Here is a 19270-nt window from a genome sequence, read left to right on the forward strand (position 1 = left end):
GGGTTCAGATCAGAGAGGCCATTCCTCCCAATCACACCCCTCCAGGTCTCACTGTCATTGCCCACGTGAGTGTTGAAGTCCCCCAGTAGGACAATAGAGTCTCCAGAAGGAGCACTTTCAAGCACCCTTCCCAACGACTCTAAGAAGGCTGGGTACTCTGAACTGCTGTTCGGTGCATAAGCACAGACAGCAGTCAGGACCCGTTCCCCAACCCGAAGGCATAGGGAAGCTACCCTCTCGTCCACCGGAGAAAACCCCAACATACAGGCACCGAGTCGAGGGGCTATGAGAAAGCCCACACCTGCCCGCCGCCTCTCACCATGGGCAACTCCAAAAAAGAATAAAGTTCAGCCCTTCTCAAGGAGATTAGACCCAGAGCCCAAGCTGTGTGTTGAGGTGAGCCCGACTATATCTAGCCGGTATCTCTCAACCTCGCGCACCAACTCAGGCTCCTTCCCCGCCAGTGAGGTAACATTCCAAGTTCCAAAAGCCAGTTTCAGCAACCAAGGATCAGAACGCCAAGGCCCACGCCTTCGGACACTGCCCGATCCACAAAGCACCGAACCCCTACTACTGCCCCTCCCATTGGTGGTGGGTCGATGGGAGGGGAGACTCGTAACTCCTTCGGGCTGGGCCCGGGCACCATGGGTAAATGCCCGGCCACCAGACGCTCGCTGGTGCGCCCCTCCCCCAGGCCTGGCTCCAGGGTGGGCCCTGTTCCGGGCAGGGTACACAAGTCCTGTTTTTGTGTTTTCATAGGGGTTATTATGGCTCACACTTTGTCTGAACTGTCACCTAGGACCAGTTTGCCATGGGAGACCCTACCACATAGATAACATAGCTCCTAGGATCATTCAAGCACGCAAACCCCTCCACCACGATAAGGTGGTGATCCATGGAGAGGAGGTTACGCATCCCCTTTCCTTAATAACAGCACTAATCCTGTCATGTCTCCTGAGAGGTCTTGTCCATTTTAGCCCACTCTTCTGCCAATTTTATGCTTCATGTCTGAGCAGAACAGGATGATAAGCACTTAGGTCCAAATTTGTATATGTTTGGTTCAATGATGCAGGCATGATGGAACACAGGGACAATTTCAAGGACTAGCAAAGTCTCCAGACTTTAAACCCATTTCTAAATCTGGAACAGCAGAAAAAATGATTAAATAGAAACATGGAATCTCTGAAATATTTACCCACTTTGAAGAAAAGAGGGCTGGAATCTCAAGACACTGGTGTAATCCTTACCCGACAGGATTGCTGCTGTTATTAAGACAAGGAGACACATAACCAAGTGTTATAAAAGAAACAATGCATGCAACAATTTTTTTGTCCAGTGAACTTATATTGCAGCTGTTTTGATATTGTTCACTCATTCTTATTAACTGCTGCGGATGTGATTTCAAAGCACCGTATTTTTATATTTTCAACAAGCAATCTAAGACATTCTTAAAATATTCATAGTATACAACAAATTTATTAATACAACTGCACCTGTCACTTCTACACTTTGCGGTTATTTAGCAAAATTCAATATCAAATTTCTCAACAGTTCAGAATATCAAAGGAGAAAAAAATATCCCAACAACCACTTTCAAACCAAAATGAAGCATTATGCTCCTATTGTCATGCTCATATCCAAAGAACAGTAAGAAATGAGCAGTAACTCCCTGCTTACGTAGTCTTTTTGATTTAAAAATACATGTGTTATGAGTAAATTACACAACTTGTACCTTCTTGGCAAATGTGAGAAAATGATTCTCATTAGGGCTGTGTAGCCCAGCCTGTACGCTATCTTGGGAGGAGAAAGAACACTTGAGGCAGGAGAGAGGTTTGCAGCAAGCATTTAAGCTTTGTTTTACACTCAAAACTCAAACAAAAAACTCATACCTCTCCTGACTGTTGTCATTCTTCTGCTCTCTCTTGCGGTTGATGTCGTCCTCCCTCTGTCAACCACGACCTTCGTTGGTATGTGAGGCTCAAGCACCACCTTCCCACACTCATGGCTGTCATTGGTGGCCAAGGGTTGGTTTCAATGGTTTCAAATACTGCTATTCAGTTCCTTCAATTTTAAATCCAGTTCCTGTTTTTCATATACTCAGTTACCAAAAATAACACAACAAAACTTTTTGATTGTCATTTGATTAGCTATAACAAGATAACACGCTCCTTTACAGTGTCCTTAAAAGCCTCAAAACTGAAGCTTTAGCATTAGTTAGAAAACTGAGTCACAAAGTTTGCTTCCTTTAGGAGCTTCAACCAATAATTGATGGGGCTAAGTTCAAGCAAAATGACATTTTAGTAGCCACAAAAGAAAGATGATGCAGGGGGAAAAAAACAGTGCATGCTCCTTCAGTGCACTGTGCCATTTACTCACCTGTCTGAGGAGGACAATAGTACATTATTGACTGAAACATCTTCCCATTAGAAAGAGACAAAAAGACTTACTGTAATACAGAACTCTGGTTAATGAGCTTGTTTAAATTTTTCATTAGCGCATTTCATAATTTGATTGTATCTGGATGTACTTTGGCTAGACACCATTAAGATTCAAGATTAGATTAGATTCAACTTTATTATACTTGTGCAGAGTACAGGTGAAGGGCCAATGAAATACAGTTAGCATCTAACCAGAAGTGCAAAATACAGTATTATTTACAAAGTGCAGAAGGATGGTACAGTGGTAACAAAATATATAGATATAGTAGGTATATAGATATAAATATAGCATACAGGCAGTCGTCAAATACACTTTATTGTCAAAAGTATTCACTCAATCATTCAAATAATTGAATTCAGGTGATCCAATCACTTCCGTGGCCACTGATGTATAAAACCAAGCACCTAGGCCTGCAGACTGCTTCTACAAACATTAGTGAAAGAATGGGTCGCTCTCAGGAGCTCAGTGAATATCAGTGTGGTACCGTGATAGGATGCAGTCCAGTTGTGGAATTTCCTCGGTACTACATATTCCACAGTCAACTTTCAGTGGCATTACAACAATGTTGAAGCGATTGGGAATGACAGCCACAAAGAATGGAATGATAGGCCACATAAAATGACACAGCAGGGTCAGCGGATGCTGAGGCACATATATTGCTAAACTCTATAAACAGCTAAACTCGCGTGGAATTGTTGTGTAGTACACTCCTGCCTGCAGGTGTCGCTGTGTGAGTAAAAAGAGAGCTCAATGTTCAGAGTAGAAGAAGTGAAGTAAAGAAAAGAACCGCGCCAGTACTACCGTGTGTTGCGTGCTTATTTTCATTCTTATTACATTCGTTACCTACAAATACAACATATTGGCGACGAGGATGGCTTTACTTGGACTTCCACCACCACCCGCTTTTCTTGAGACTCCCGGTGATCCGTCTATGACATTCAGCTCCTGGATTCGTATGTTCGATAACTACATTCTGGCGCTTGGCCAAGACGACATTCCAGAGAAACGAAAAAGAGCGCTACTTATACACTGCCTCGGTACAGAGGGCCAACGCATCTTCTACACTTTGGAAGTGGAGAATGATACTTACGCGTCTGCGTTAGCTGCCTTGAAGTCGTTCTTCGTGCCCAAGATCAATGTGGTGGCTGATCGCAACAAATTTCGTCAACGCAGTCAGAGACCGGGTGAGTCTGTCGTCCAATTTGTGGCTGCTCTGCGTGGACTGCTTGTGCACTGTGACTTTGGTACTTTAGCAGACGACATGATAAGAGATCAGCTTGTAGAGAAAACATGCAACTCTCGTATTCGTGAGCGTTTGCTCCTGGAGACTGACCTTACTTTGCAAAAGGCAATTACAATTGCGGGGCAAATGGAGTCGGCGGCCACTGAGGCTAAAGCAATGACATGCCCAGGCGATGTCGTGGTCAAGGCTGTACATGCTCGTTCTTATGTGTCTACAAAGCCTCGTAGATCTTCCCAGTTTGAGGTGACACAAAAGCAAACAGCATCCAATTTTCACCGAACAGCTCAGAGTAAGACATGCTATCGCTGTGGTTCACTTTCACACCTAGCGAATTACCCAAAATGTCCAGCGAAGCAAGTGACATGTAAAAAGTGTACAAAAATTGGTCACTTTGCAAGAGTTTGCCGTAATTCAGGAAATGCATGCAATGTACAAGAAGTGACCGTACCAGACCTTACAGTTCTGAGCGTTACAACCCCATTCATTGGTGAGCAAAGAAAGAAGCTCACCTGTAAGGTGACTCTGAGTGATGATCATGGACAGTCCATTCAAGTAGATTTGCTTGTAGATACTGGTTCTGCTGTTTCAATTCTGCCTGAGCAGATTTACAGACAATACTTTTCTACTTTGCCGCTTTCTACCCCAAAAGTTTGTCTGGTGACATACATGAAGAGACGTATTCCTGTGCTTGGGTGCATTAGTCTCAGTGTCACATGTTCTGCTCACTGTACACAAGTGGATTTTTACATTGTGGAGAAAGGAACTCCATTGCTTGGCATGGATTTGTTCACTGCGCTGCAACTTGAAATACGAGATGGATGTGTTATGCCTTCGGCTGGGTGTACTGCTGCTGTCGACTTTACTGATGCTTGTGGTGTAGCTGAAGGATTTGTACACAAAGTCAAACTACGCTCGGATGTGCCGCCTGTGCAACAAAAGCTGCGTAGATTGCCGTTTGCTGTGCGTGACTGTCTCACAAGAGTTAAAACGACTGGAAAAGGAAGGCATCATCGAGAAGGTAGACTCCTCTGAATGGGTCTCACCCATAGTGGTCATTCAAAAGAAGTCGGGAGGAATCAGGTTGTGTGTTGACCTGAGAGAGCCGAACAAGGCTGTTGTGATAGATAGCCACCCGTTACCGCATATCGAAGAAGTTTTTACAGAACTCAGGGGATCAGCGGTGTTTTCGACCATTGACTTGCAGAATGCATATCACCAAGTGACTTTGCATGAGGACAGTAGAGACCTTACAGCGTTTATTACGCATGACGGACTGTTTCGTTTTACACGGGTCCCGTACGGGCTGGCTTCGGCTCCTAGCGCATTTCAGAGAATGATGTCACAGATCTTGGATGGATTGGACGGTGTTCAATGTTACCTGGATGACATCATAATTCATGCTGACACACCTGAGACACATGAAAGGAGACTTTGTGCTGTGCTACATCGTCTGCAAGACCGTGGTCTTAAGATCAACAGGGAGAAATGCTCCTTCAGACAAACAGAGCTTCCATTTTTAGGACATGTCATTTCAGCCTCTGGTCTGCATCCAGATCCAGAGCATGTTGTGGCTGTGACACAAGCTCCGCCTCCACAGGACGCACATGCGCTACGTTCCTTTCTTGGACTGACGGGATGGTATGCTAAGTTCATTCCCAATTATGCTACTTTGGTGGAACCGCTCCGTGCTGTGCTGCGGAAATCTACTGAATTCTGTTGGACAGATGAGGCAAATGAAAAATTCTCTCGTGTGAAGCAGATCATTTCTACCAGCCATGCACTGGCATTGTTTGATCCCTCATGCCCTACTACTGTCACAACAGATGCCTCAAATTATGGCTTAGGTGCTGTGCTTACACAGTGGCATGGAGACACTGAACTGACGGTTGCTTTTGCCTCCAGGACACTGTCTGAATGTGAGCGTAAATACTCTGCAACCGAGAAAGAGGCCTTGGCATGTGTTTGGGCTACAGAAAAATGGCGCACCTACCTTTGGGGTCGTCATTTCACCCTGCAAACAGATCACAACCCGCTAACGACCTTGCTGTCTACAAAAGGTCTTGGTAGAGCAGGTATGAGAATTGCTAGATGGTCGGCACGCTTGCAGTGTTTTAATTACACCATTGTCTACAAGCCTGGAACAGAAAATGTAACTGCTGACTGCTTATCACGTTTGCCATTACCCTGTATGAAGGAGGAACAAGAACAAGAGCCTGAAATGGTTGCAGTGGTGTCGCCAGGGTTCGCTGCTGTAACAGCTGAGGAACTCCAGCACGCTGTTGATCAGTGCCCAGTGTTGCACCAGGTTAAGGTCTACATAACGAAAGGTTGGCCTCGTACTGCTAAAGGTATGGATTCAGCTCTTACTCCCTTTTACCGCTTACGAGACGAACTAGTTGTGCAAGAGGGATACGTCATTCGTGGCACCCATCGAGTGGTTGTACCTGCAACTTTGCAGCCCAAGTTCATTCAACTGGCACATGACACGCATCAAGGGATTGTTAGGACTAGACAGCGCTTAAGAGACCTCTACTGGTGGCCAGGTATGAACTTGCAAGTGGAAAATGCCATTAAAACATACACTACATGCCTGCAGCATGACAAGACTGCTATAACACATACTGCACCACTCCATCCAGTATCTATTCCTACAGCAGCTTGGGAGAAGGTAGCCATTGACATTGTTGGTCCCTTCCATCATGCTGTTCATGACTGTCGCTATGCCGTGACACTCATTGACTATTACAGCAAATGGCCTGAGGTGGCATTTGCTTCTGAAGTTACTTCTGCCACAGTCATTACATTCCTTTCGGTCGTATTCAGCCGTGAAGGAAACCCGCGTGAAGTTGTATCCGACAATGGTCCGCAATTCATCTCTTCTGAGTTTGAAAGCTTTCTTGCTATGAGGGATATTAAGCACTGCCGCAGCTCTGTGTACTTTCCTCAAGCCAATGGGGAAATTGAAAGATTCAACCGAGTGTTTAAGGACTGCCTTCAAACTGCTACCATTGAAGGTAAGCCATGGAAACCCTTTGTCACTGAATTCCTGCACACATACAGGGCAACACCTCATACCATTACTACGTGTTCTCCTGCTGAACTGCTACACGGCCACTCGATGCACACAAAACTTCATGTTCGAGATCTTCCGGCCGTAGCCCCTCCAAAGTCCGCAAAGACCTGGAAACTGACAGTTCAAAGGAAGCAGCAAAAGGCAAAAGAGTACACAGACAAGCGTCGTGCGGCTACTGCTCCTGGCATTCAAGTGGATTCATTTGTTCGCATTAGGAAACCAGGAATTGTCAGCAAAGGACAACCCAAATTCAGTCTGCCTTATAAAGTCGTTGCAAAGCGTGGTCCAGCTACTTATCTTCTATCTGACGGGAAAGTGTGGAATGCTGCTCACCTCGCCCCTACATCTTTGCCCTATGCTGTTCCATCCACGTTGACGGTGCCTGAGGACACTTACGTACCACACGAGGTGCATACACCTTGTGCTGTGCCATCTGAACATTCTGCCACAAATCAATTGCATAGGGTTCGTCGTGCTCCATTCTGGGCTAAGGACTATGTTCCTTCTTAGTGAGGAATAGAAAAAATTCCTTAAGAGAAAAAGCTTGTTTGAGAAAAAAAATTGCTCATTATGTTTGTACATGTTGTTTATGCTTTACATGTATGTTATTGTAATTTCTAGCACATAGTTCTTGTGTGGTAACAATATGCTTTTCTACGAAAGGGGAAATATGTTGTGTAGTACACTCCTGCCTGCAGGTGTCGCTGTGTGAGTAAAAAGAGAGCTCAATGTTCAGAGTCGAAGAAGTGAAGTAAAGAAAAGAACCGCGCCAGTACTACCGTGTGTTGCGTGCTTATTTTCATTCTTATTACATTCGTTACCTACAAATACAACAGGAATGTAGAATGGTCTGCGCTTAATAATCAGGAATTCCAGATCAGCAGAGCAGTGGGCATCAACAACGACAGTGTCCATGCACCATGCTTTGTTAATACATGCAAACACCAGCACCACAGCAGCTCTTACCTGAAGCTGTAGCTGACCCATCAGCTCTGAAGAAAGTGAGCCCCTCTAGTTTTACTACGCTATTAGAAACATCGCTGTTTAGCCAAGTTTCTTAAAAAAAAACATGAAACTACATTCTGTGTGAGAGTTCAGATCTTTAATTCATCCAGCTTGTTCAACAGACACTGCATATTGGTGAGGAACATCCTAGGTAGCAGTGATGGCCAGTGTGGGTTTAGCCTTAGCTTAGCACACAGTGTTTTTACACTTGTCTTTACATGTCATTGACTGAAATCTGAACATTAGCCAATCGGCCCAAAAATGCATATTTGATGCAAGGTGTAAACAGACTTAATGCGATGGACTGATTTGTGAAAAATAAACCAAGGTGCTAGTGTGCCGGTACCTTCTACAAAAACCTTCTTCAGGTTCAAATTTGAGTAAAGCTCTTTTGTTTGCTATGGGAAAAATGTATGTGATCTCCTCTCTTCTTTCAAAGAATGGAATCAAAGCTTGTTTTAAAATTACTTTAAAATTGGCACTTCAAACAATATATTTTCAATTTAGTGCCATACTAAATGAACTAGTTAGGAATTGGGAGGGTGTTTCTTGGGCTTTAATGTTTATTCAGTGTTTTTGTTTTTCTTATACTTTCAGTGAGATTTCTTAATCTGTCGTTTTCTATTATTCCCAATGTATAACATTTAATTAAGTCAAACTACGCATTTCAGAGGTCATTTGAATTTTTAGAATTTGAAACAGCATGTAAAAAAACTAATGCCAGAAAAACATTATTTTCCAGTTACTCTACCCACTCCACACATCTCCCTCAGTCCCATCAAAGAGGTCACATGGGGAGAGAAGGTTGACATCACCTGCGCTGTAGAAACCCAGTTCACAGGTGGATCCTTCACTCTGATACAGAACTCTGGGTCATTTAGAGAGACCAAGAGTGGAACCTCCGTCACCTTCAGTTTACCAAAAGTGGACTTTGTTCATGAGGGGTCTTACTACTGCCAGTACCAGACAAGAGTGTCCAGTCGTGATTTCAGTTCTCCACAGAGCAGCTCTGTTCGTTTCTCTGTTGTAGGTAAGAGGAATTCTTTTTGGATTTTTTGTCATCAATTCTCAGCTAATATTGAAGCAATTTATATATGTTCCTCCTGTGATCATCTGGGATAATGAGATCACAATGCATCCTGAGTGTTTTTATACCTAATCTTTCATGTAATGGAGTGAATGTGATTTCATTACCAAAAAGGTAATAAACAAACTTAATGTAATGGATTGATTTGTGAAAAAGAAACCAAGGTGCTAATGTGCCTCTACCTTTTACAAAAAACTAAGAAGGTACCACACTGCATGCACACATGTGAGATGGATTAAAATCTGAGCAACACCCGTTCATTTGCCAAAGGGAAAAATGAAATGAAAAAAAAAAAAAACTGATCTTATCTCTTCTTTTTAAGAATTAAATTGAAAGCTTCTTTCACAATCATTTCAAATCTGGCATGCCTAGATTCAAGCTTCAAGAGTTTTATTGTCACATGCACAAGAGAACGGGCAGTTAAACTGTGCAATGAAATTCTTATTTGCTGTTCCTCCATTCACCAAATATCTCTCTGTGTGGAGTTTGCATGTTCTCCCCGTGTCTGCGTGGGTTTCCTCCGGGTTCTCCGGTTACCTCCCACAGTCCAAAGACATGCAGTCAGGTCAATTGGACATGCTAAATTGCCCATAGATGTGTGTGTGTGTGTGTGTGTGTGTGTGTGTGTGTGTGTGTGTGTCTGTCTGTGTCTGTCTGTCTGCCCTGCGATGGACTGGCGACCTGTCCAGGGTATATCCTGCCTTCCGCCTGAAGACTGCTGGGATAGGCTCCAGCATCCCCCCGCGACCCTGATGGGGCTTGGAAAATGGATGGATGGGTGGATGGAAGAATAACACTAAAAACAATAGTAAAAAAAGTTTAAAAAATACAGTTTTATGTGCAAAGTTGAAAAAAAAAATTAAAGTTACATGTGTGTACGTGCAAGTATGTAGAGCAGCAGTTCATAAAGTGCATGTTGCAAGTAACAAATGTTAACAGTAGTGTTCTGTGCAAGTAATAGATGTAAGCAGTAGTGTTCTGACAGTAGCAACAATTCAGTGTATGTAAGGTGCAGTTATTGAGTGCAAGGTTGGCCAAAGTTAAACCAGTTCAGAATGGAAGGGGGGAAGAGGTAGTGAGTGAAGTATTCACCAGCCTAATGGCCTGTAGTCTTAGACTTCACACTCCTGTAGCGTCTGCCTGAAGGTAGGAGTGTGAAGAGTCTGTGCTGGGGGTGTGTACTGTCCCCGATTATGTTGTGGGCCTTAATGATAACCCTGGCATGATAAATGTCCTGTAGTGAGGGGAAGGCTGCTCCTGAGATGGACTGTGCAATTTTGATCACACGCTGGAGAGCCTTTCTGTCCTGAGCAGTGCAGTTTCCATACCAGACAATGATGGAGCTTGTAAGAACATTCTTGATTGTACACCTGTAGAAGGTTCTGAGAATTTTGGCTTACATGCCAAATTTCCTCAGCCTTTTCATAAAGTACAGTCACTGCTAGGACTTCCTGATGATGAGGTGTGTGTTGTGAGACCAGGCGAGACCCTCACTGACGTGGATGCCAAGGAATTTGAAGGTTTTCACCCTCTCCACCTCAGTCTCACCAATGTACAGGGGTTTGTGCAACTCCCGCTTCCTCCTTGGATTAACAATCATTTCCTTGGTCTTGTCTGCATTCAAGGAAAGATTGTTTTCATGACACCAGGCCACCAGCTCAGCCACCTCCTTCCTGTACGCTGTCTCGTCCCCACCAGTGATCAGTCCAATGACTGTAGTATCATCAGCAAACTTGATGATGCTGATGTTGTTCTGGGAGGCCACACAGTCATAAGTGAAGAGCATGTACAGAAGGGGGCTCGGTACACAGCCCTGGGGGACACTTGTGCTCACTGTTCTTGTACTAGATGTGCGGTTGCCGACTCTGACTGACTGGGGTCTCTTTCTGTTAGAAAGTTCAGAACCCAGTTGCAGAGGGCAGGTGTCAATCCGAGGGTGAGGAGCTTTTCAGAGAGTTTGTATGGGATGACCGTGTTAAATCCTGAGCTGTAGTCAGTGAAGAGCATTCTGACATATGTGTCCTTTCCCTCCAGGTGTGTGAGGGCTGTGTGAAGGAAAGTGTTCACTGCGTCATCTGTGGATCGGTTCTGACAGTATGTGAACTTGAGAGGATCTATAGAGTTTGGATATGAGTCATGGCTATTCTTGCAATGCACTTCATCGCAATTGGGGTGAGTGCAACAGGGTGATAGTCATTTATGCAGGTCACAACGCTTTTCTTTGGGAGAAGCATGTTGGTGGTGGTCTTGGATGGCACAAAAGCTTGTGTGAGGGACAGATTGAATATGTCCACAAACATGTTAGCCAGTTCTGATGAGCAAACCCTGAGTGCATGCCCGGAGATGTTGTCTGGGCCGGCTGCTCTCCGTAGGTTTATTCTCTTCAAGGTCCTGCACACATCCACTGATGTCACAGTGAGCGATGTGTTCTGTGTGGCCATAATTTCTCTCAGTCAGCCAGGGTTGAGGGCCTCGAAGTGAGCACAGGACTCATTCAACTCATCAGGTAGTGTAGTGTGGCTGGTTGTCACCACTCTGCTCATCTGTTGGTAACTGGTGATGTGCTGCAGTCTTTGCCACATGCGCTGGGAGTCCGCAGTGGTGTAGTAGCCCTCCACCTTCAGCCTGTACTGTCTCTTGGCACTCTAATAAATCTACGCAGATCATGTCTGGACCTTTTGTAGTCTTCAGCATTGCCTGAGAGAAATGCATCATGGCGAGCATGTAGCATGGACCGAACTTTACCATTTAGCCAGGGTTTCTGGTTGGGGTATTTTCTGCAGCGCTTTGTAGGAAGAATGCTTTCAATGCAGCTGCTGATGTAGCCCGTTACCCCAGAAGCATAGTCCTCTAGATCAACAGTACAGTCCTCTCTCACAGCAGCAGTTCTGAACACATCCCAGTTTGTACTGTCAAGGCAGTCCTGCAGCACTAGGTCAGTTTCTTCACTCCTTATCAATCCTTTGATAGACTTATTCACTGGAAGTGGTTGCTTGAGGAGTTGCCTGTATGCTGGGTAGAGGAACACAGAGATGTGGTCGGACTGTCTGAAGTATGGCTGAGGCACAGGCCTGTAGGCCCATTATGTTGCTGTAGACTTGGTTGAGTATGTTACTCTCCCTCGTCAGAAAAGCTCATGTGCTGATGATGCTTGAGGAGGAGAGTCGTCAGGTTACAGTGGTTCAAGTTGCCGGCAACAATGAACATGGCATCTGGGTTTGCGGTCTCGTGTTTACTAATGGTGATCATGCAGCAGCCCTATCACTGTGGCTGAGTTTGCATGTGGTGGGATGTAAACAGCCAGAATAAACTCTGTGCATCTGTCCAAGTCCTACCAAAGAGGTTACATGGGGAGGGAAGATCGACATCTCTTGCCGGAAGGCGGAACCTTCACTCTGATACAGAACTCTGGGTCACTTAGATCCCATTTACACCTAAGTCACTTTATGCGTCTCGAGTATCAGGATATTCCATCCCACACAGCAATTGGATTTCAGTGTGACTAAAGCTGGGCCTGCACTACGCAATCTTTTGCTCAATTTTAACCCCAAACACAGGCAGATAAGAGCCATTATTGGGTTTATAATGTTTGGAAGTTTACACTCTTTACAATTTCAAGCCAGCTGGCAGTTTGTAGTAAAATATTTCTCACAGTGTGACATCAGCATTTCTCGTGTAGTATACGCCCAGACTAACCGGAGATTACCACATGTAAGTGCATGTGGCTAATATCAGAACACAATCTAAATACATGTCACATGAAGCGACCAGGTGTAAAAGGGGTCTTGGATTGACCAAGAGCGGGACATCCGTTACTTTCAGTGCTCCTAAAGTGGACTTTGTTCATACTGCCAGAACCAGACCAGAGATTCCAGTCATGATTTCAGTTCTCCACAAAGCAGTTCTCTTATTTTCTTGGTTGTGAATAAAATGCATGATACTTGGAGTTTCTGTAGTCTTATCTTAGGCATTAGTCTGCACTTTGCTATATGAGTTCTTCTTGTTTTCCAGTGAACTTGCTGCAGCCCAATATCTCCTTCAGTGCTCCTGATGGAAGGTCCCATTGGTGGCTTCAAGGGTCAGAGGCGACCAGGGGCTACAGCTTCTCCATCATCTGCTCCACCAAACCACAGTATCCAGGAGGCTCCTTCCACTTGGAGTACAGTGGATCCAAAATCACCATCACCAGAACTCAATCAGCTGTTAACCACTCAACCACCTTCTTCTATCCTGAGGCAGATTTTGTCCACCAAGGAAGCTTCAGCTGTGTTTATGAAGTCACTGTGTCTTCACGCACCTTTAGCTCTCCTACCACTGAACTCTTGGTTGTCTCTGTGAAAGGTACAGTAACTAGTCTTGTTTGCTTTGTTGTGTATTTAAAGCAAGAAAGTCTTGATGGTGTTTTCCTTTGCAGTGTCACCAGTTCCCTTCATCGCTTCTGGAGTGACAGCAGGACTGTTACTCATGTTAGTGCCAATCATAATTTTCTTCATGAAGAGAAACAAAAACCAAAAAGATCATCAGATGGCCGTGAAGACGGATCATAGACTTCGTGAGCACTTTCTGTTATGTATTTAACTAATTACAATATTGTAATTATGTTTTTTGAACACTTAACTGAAGTTCTTTGTTGTTGACTAGTATTCGCATAACATCCAGTGAAGGTGCAGAGACATTTACTGCCATAAAATCTGGTTAATTTTTCCCCACACAATCCTTCTGTAGGTGCCAGAAACACATATGGGGTTACCGGAGGAAACAATGAGATGGATGATGAAGATTATGAAAATGCAGAAACTGTTTTTCACCAAAAAGAAGATTCAGATGATTCTGATGAGGACTATGTTAACATAGATGTTGATGTCAAAACTAAGGCAGTGGTCAGTTATGGAGGTGAACACCTTTTTGTAAATTGTGAAGAATATTTCAAGGATAAAAGTATTTAAACAATCCAAATTAGGTTTTTCATTTTTTAAAATAACATACAAGATATCGAAACTAGCTGTAGAAATATTTGATACTGCAAGATTTGGTTACAATGTAAATGTTTAATTTTTTCAGTAAAAGTATTTTGACAAATCATTCCTTAGGTGCCAAAACCACATGTGAGATCACCAATAGAGGGAACGAGACAGATGATGATGATGATGATGACTACGATGATTATGAAAATACAGAAGTCACTGTCCAGAAAATGGACCAGAGATCAGACCAGAGAGAGGATTCAGACGTGTCTGACGAGGACTACATCAACATAGATGAAGAAGCAGAGAAACTGGCCGTGGACAATGACTATGAGGATGAACAAATTCATGCAAACACGGATTAGTGTGGTAAACTAAACAATTTCACATGTGTCACTGTAATTCAAACGCACTTTAACAGCATCAGGATAAAAATAGTCAGTCATTTTTTACAGTTATTTATAAAGATGAGGAGGGGAGACCAGGGCTACCTCAGTCTGTAAAATTCAGTGCTTGTTTGCACAATACTTTTCAAACATTCATGCAACATGCACTTATTTGTCTGTAGCAAATAGCAGTGATATACGAACACGCTTGAATACTTAATACCAACAGTGATAGAAAGCATGCCCACAAAGTGATATCTACCAGAGAAATAGTTCAAGTTCAAAGCATCAAACAAAAGAACAGATATTTAAAGTGTTATTAGTGTAAACATTTAATCACATAACACTGTGTGTAAGTGTGGTGCTAAAGACCTATTCTCACCAAGTACGATTTTTGGGGATTTTTTTCTTTTTACATAGCGGAGCCTTTACACAAAGTCTGACACTCTGAGAATGTGGGAGGAGAACAGAAGAGAAATGCTGAATTGGTAATAGTGATTATAAACTAAAGTTGTTTAAGCAATGCAACTAAAAGGCAGACACAGTGGACTCAAAATCAACCAAGCATTAACAGACTAGGATACACCCTGGCAGAGGTGCACAACATAATGATATTTGCAGGCACTGGCAGTTTAGTGGTTAGAGCTGTGGCTGATTGATCACTGGGTTATGGTTTCAATAAATGGGTCTTCAAAATTGCCACTGTTTGGGCCACTGAGCAATGCATTTAACCCTCCCTCCTCCAGGGGCCGCGTATCATTGCCGAGTCTGCGCTAAAAATACTTGCTACTACTGCTTGTTATCTGTTCTGCAGCTATTCAGAGAATGGATCTCAACTTGTCAGTCTGATTTTAAAATGCTGGATCTGATTAATAATGTTACAGCAGTTTTACACACAATGTAAAAGGTGGTGTTAATATGTATATATTCATTTTCAAACCCTGATAAGTGTTTATTTTGTCCATTAAAATGAAGTCAGTGCTCGAATTTGCAACCAGGGATCACAAGTTTGAGCCCTGTTGATGCTACAGCCGTCCATGGCTGGGAGTCCAAGAGAGCGCAACTTGCCTCGCGTTTACCAAGACGATGCTAGTCAGCGCAGGTTTATGTTAGCGGATGTAATAGATCTGGTGGTTGGTGCTGTCCAATGATGTTGCATGACTGGCAGTTCGAAAAGAGGCAGAGGCACTTCAAAGTTCTCAGAGGAAACCTGTGTTAGCCTTCACCCTCCTAGCATTGGTAGCACTGTGTAATTGAGGGAGTCATAACTAGCGAGTGGAATTAGAGACGACTAAATTGGGGAGGGGGGGAGCAGATGACGACGCTTACCTTACTTGAAATGTGATTAAGCCTGTGGTTCCTTGGCTAGTTTCCTATACATTACTTGAAATGTAACGACTGTCAGTCACGACATTGCTAGGTTAGGATGTACTTAAACTAGCAAACTCTGCTGGAGTGCATTCAGGACTATAGTAGGCCACACCAAGTAAGAACATTTAACCTCAATTAATAAGTAGCATGATATGATTTAATTATCCAGACATGAGGTTTTACTTTCGTACTTTAATTTTTTTTTTTTTCCATGTACATAGTGTTTCACAGAAAGTCAGCTTAGGAGGGCAACTGTATCAACAATAGTGATAAATTACGTTTGATATTAAACTATATTTGACATGTGAAACTACGCAAGGTATTTTGTCTGTTTGAATCTTCAATATCTACATTTAAGCCAGAGCTCAAATGCTAATGCTTAGTGCTAACAAAACATAGGACTAAATGAACAAAGCCTACAGTAAATACTCTGTAAATACTTTACAGTTCATAAAAAGTTGCATGCAGATTTGACGTTGCAATTACTAGTATTTCATTATTTTTAACCAATTTTTAATTTGCACTTTATACAACAATGAATGGGGCTTTGGTAATGTATGTTTGGTATTTGCTTAAAGCAGTTTTCTTCTTCTTCTTCTTCTTCTTCTTCTTCTTCTTCTTCTTCTTCTATTGTAATCACAGTTTATGTCTTCTTACACTGTGATAATGATATTCAACAATTTTATGAAACATGAACTTTATGAATGTGTCTGCATTAACATTAAACACTGCACACACACACACATATATATATATATATATATATCACTGTATATGTAACATGGCTGTGTCATTTTTATGGTTATATGTTTATTTCATAAAGCTTTGTAATTTGTCTTTTAAAAATAAAGTATCTTTGGAATCCCTGAAAGGTGCTGCATAGTTTGCTGCTGTTCATTTATGTCTATTTTATTGTTTTTTTAGAACAGAAAAAACAAAAATAACAAAAGACAAACAAACTAAAAACAGATTGCTTCATTACTTGTCAATATCCTACCTTATAACATGACTGCCTTCCATTTGCATCATAGCAGACAGATGGATACCAAATATGTGATTCCAATGTCAAACTCATTTCTTCCTGTAGGTTTAGGATTTGGGGGAACTATCATATGTGTGAAATGAGTTGTTGTGTATTAGTATCCACGTTGTAATAACCTTGAGACCAGGCCTGGGTGATATCTAAAAAAAAAGAAAAAAAAAAGTAAAAATCAACTTCTTGTAAAAGTTCCAGGTTAGAACTAGTAGGATAAAAACCCAGTTCTACAGCACTGAAGCAATCTGAAGTTCCAAAGCATGTCAACATTTATTAACGTAAAGTAAAATCAGTAGAGGATGAAAAGCCATGGGGTAGGTGAAGCTATAATCACCATGCATAGCAGGGAGAGGTAACAGATTCCTGACTTCTCTCTCTCTCTGGTAAACAAAAAAAGACTGACCATTTGGCCACCCACACACTTCTTAAAGGAACCTGAACCACAGTTTCTTTACATATTTAGGAAGCTGTTTATCGGTAAGTTTGTCCCCTTGAGTTCTGTCTCAGTTTTCTTTCCCAACATGGTGATTTTTCCCTTTTACACATTGCCATTGGTTACTTGTCTACCATCCGATTACACTGCTCTGTTGTTCAGATGTATTTGAGACTGTGTCTAGGCTAAAAAGTCCTCTAGAACCAAATCAATTCAATGAAATATTGAAAAAAAAAGTTAAGACTTGTTGGTAAAGATTGGTTCAACACTAGAAAACCATGAACAAACCATGTTATTGACAGCCTGAGGAACACTTACCTTACCACACTGCTCATCTACCACCACGTTGTGATGCTCCGCTTCTGTGGGACATACTTCACCAACAAATCAAGGAAAGATGAAGAAGCAATGAGAGCCTGCAATGCAGCTTTCTGTTACACACCCTAACACACGTTCACAATAAAACGTTGCTAATGTGGCCTCAAGTTTGTCTCTTGTCTCATTGTGTCTTTCTGTGTTTAAAGACCTTATAGGAAAGTCAGTTCACTCAGCAGCCATCTGGGCAACACCACCAGGCAATTATTTCCAGACATACAGGACAAGGCTCCTTCCTCTTTGAGTAAGGAGTAGCCTAAATACTCTAAACTGAAAGCCAAATTATTGTTTCAAAAACATTTAAATCAGTGATCAAATCTATTAAAACCCTCATAAATAGTTTGTAGTGTTTGTCTCAGTAACACACACACAAAAACTTATTTTCATGTTGTTTTGGCTATTCGGCTAACTATGGCCAGTTTGGGTGACAGCATAACATTAATTAAAAATTTTGTAAAATTTATATTTTCTTTGGCCCACAGATTTGTGTAACAATGGGGAGCAATGTGGAGGCGGACACATGTATGGAGACAAGCGGATTTATTATGGCCAAATCCAAAATCAGGGTCAAGACAGTCCAGGATCATAGAGCCAATACGTAAAACAGGAGGGACAGACATAGCGCCAAAATGAAATAGGATCAAACAAACAACGGAGGCCAGATGAAACACCAAACAAAACAATTCAAACAGTACTTATCCAACAAAGACCAGCAAACACACAGGGGAAAACACAAGGCATAAATACAACAGGGTTAACGATTGTTCACAAGACACAGGTGAAAAACAGGTGGAACAAATCAGGGGCGGAGTCAAGAAAACAAGGGGGCCAGACTGGGAGGAAACCAAACAAAGGAGAACATGGACATGTTATGAGACGCACATGCAAGACCAAAACAAAAAGCACATGGAGGAGTGGGGGGAGCCAAATGTGACAATTTGAGATTTTTAAACTTTTACTGGTTGAGTTGGACACCCCTGCTCTATACCACATCTGACTATTTAAAATGCTGCAATTTTAAATGCCATCTTTATTTATTTATTTCAGCTATTATCTTACTGCACAGTCCAAACATTTTAAACAAATAAGCTATGTTAGGGCAGGCATGGCCTATAGCTGTATGCAAGTAATCCTGTCATTAACATATTTTAGCAAACTGGTTAAAATAAGTTCAAGGTCTTGTAGACCCACATAGTATTCAACCATATATGTCATTCTAAACCATCCAGTTTACTGTATTTAACAGAAATCCTTTTACTAACACCACTAGAGCTCCCATTTTAAGTGCACCAGATAAAAAGCCATCTGGAGAATTGCTTGAGAATCCCAGGCAAATCTGAAAGAAATATTAAGTTTGGCAAAATTATGATAAAATTTCAATTTCCAAGTCAGTCTTGTTGTCTGTTGCTGCATCAGTCTTCTGTTGTCCACCAGTGACAAAAAAAAAAAGAAATCAAACTTTTCCATCAATTCTAAAGCCACCAACACAAGGCTGTTGCTTTGGCTGTAAATACTGGCCCACGCTGTACTTCCCAAATGCTGCAGTACCTTAAAATAGTTACAGTCAGTGTTTTTGCCATATGATGAGCAGCAAGCAGCAAACTCACATCAGGCATTGCCTTTGTTTTTACAGTAGTGCTTGAAAGTTTATGACCCCTTTAGAATGTTCTATATTTCTGCAGAATTTTAACCTAAAATAACCTAAAAATGTCCCGATAGTAGATAAAGAGAACCAAATTATTTAATTAATTAATGAGACAAAAATATTAGACTTGGTCATGTATTAATTATAAACAGATCAGTATGTGAACCTTTGCTCTCAGTATCTGATGTGACCCACTTGTGCAGCAACTGCAGC

The 19270-nt window shown here is 42.3% G+C and overlaps 1 protein-coding gene across 1 annotated transcript in view; it reads left to right on the plus strand.

Moving 5' to 3' along the window:
• Positions 1-16108, plus strand: part of LOC108444000 — a 57110-nt gene extending 41002 nt beyond the window's left edge. The window contains exons 7-11 of the mRNA XM_017724949.2: positions 8503-8790; positions 12859-13188; positions 13262-13399; positions 13573-13740; positions 13938-16108. Of these exons, the coding sequence (XP_017580438.2) occupies positions 8503-8790; positions 12859-13188; positions 13262-13399; positions 13573-13740; positions 13938-14176 (1163 nt within the window). The 3' untranslated portion in view covers positions 14177-16108. The remainder of the gene's footprint in view (positions 1-8502; positions 8791-12858; positions 13189-13261; positions 13400-13572; positions 13741-13937) is intronic.
• The last annotated feature ends 3162 nt before the right edge of the window (positions 16109-19270 follow it).

This window comes from Pygocentrus nattereri, chromosome 14, assembly GCF_015220715.1.
Source record: "Pygocentrus nattereri isolate fPygNat1 chromosome 14, fPygNat1.pri, whole genome shotgun sequence".
Lineage (NCBI taxonomy): Eukaryota > Metazoa > Chordata > Actinopteri > Characiformes > Serrasalmidae > Pygocentrus > Pygocentrus nattereri.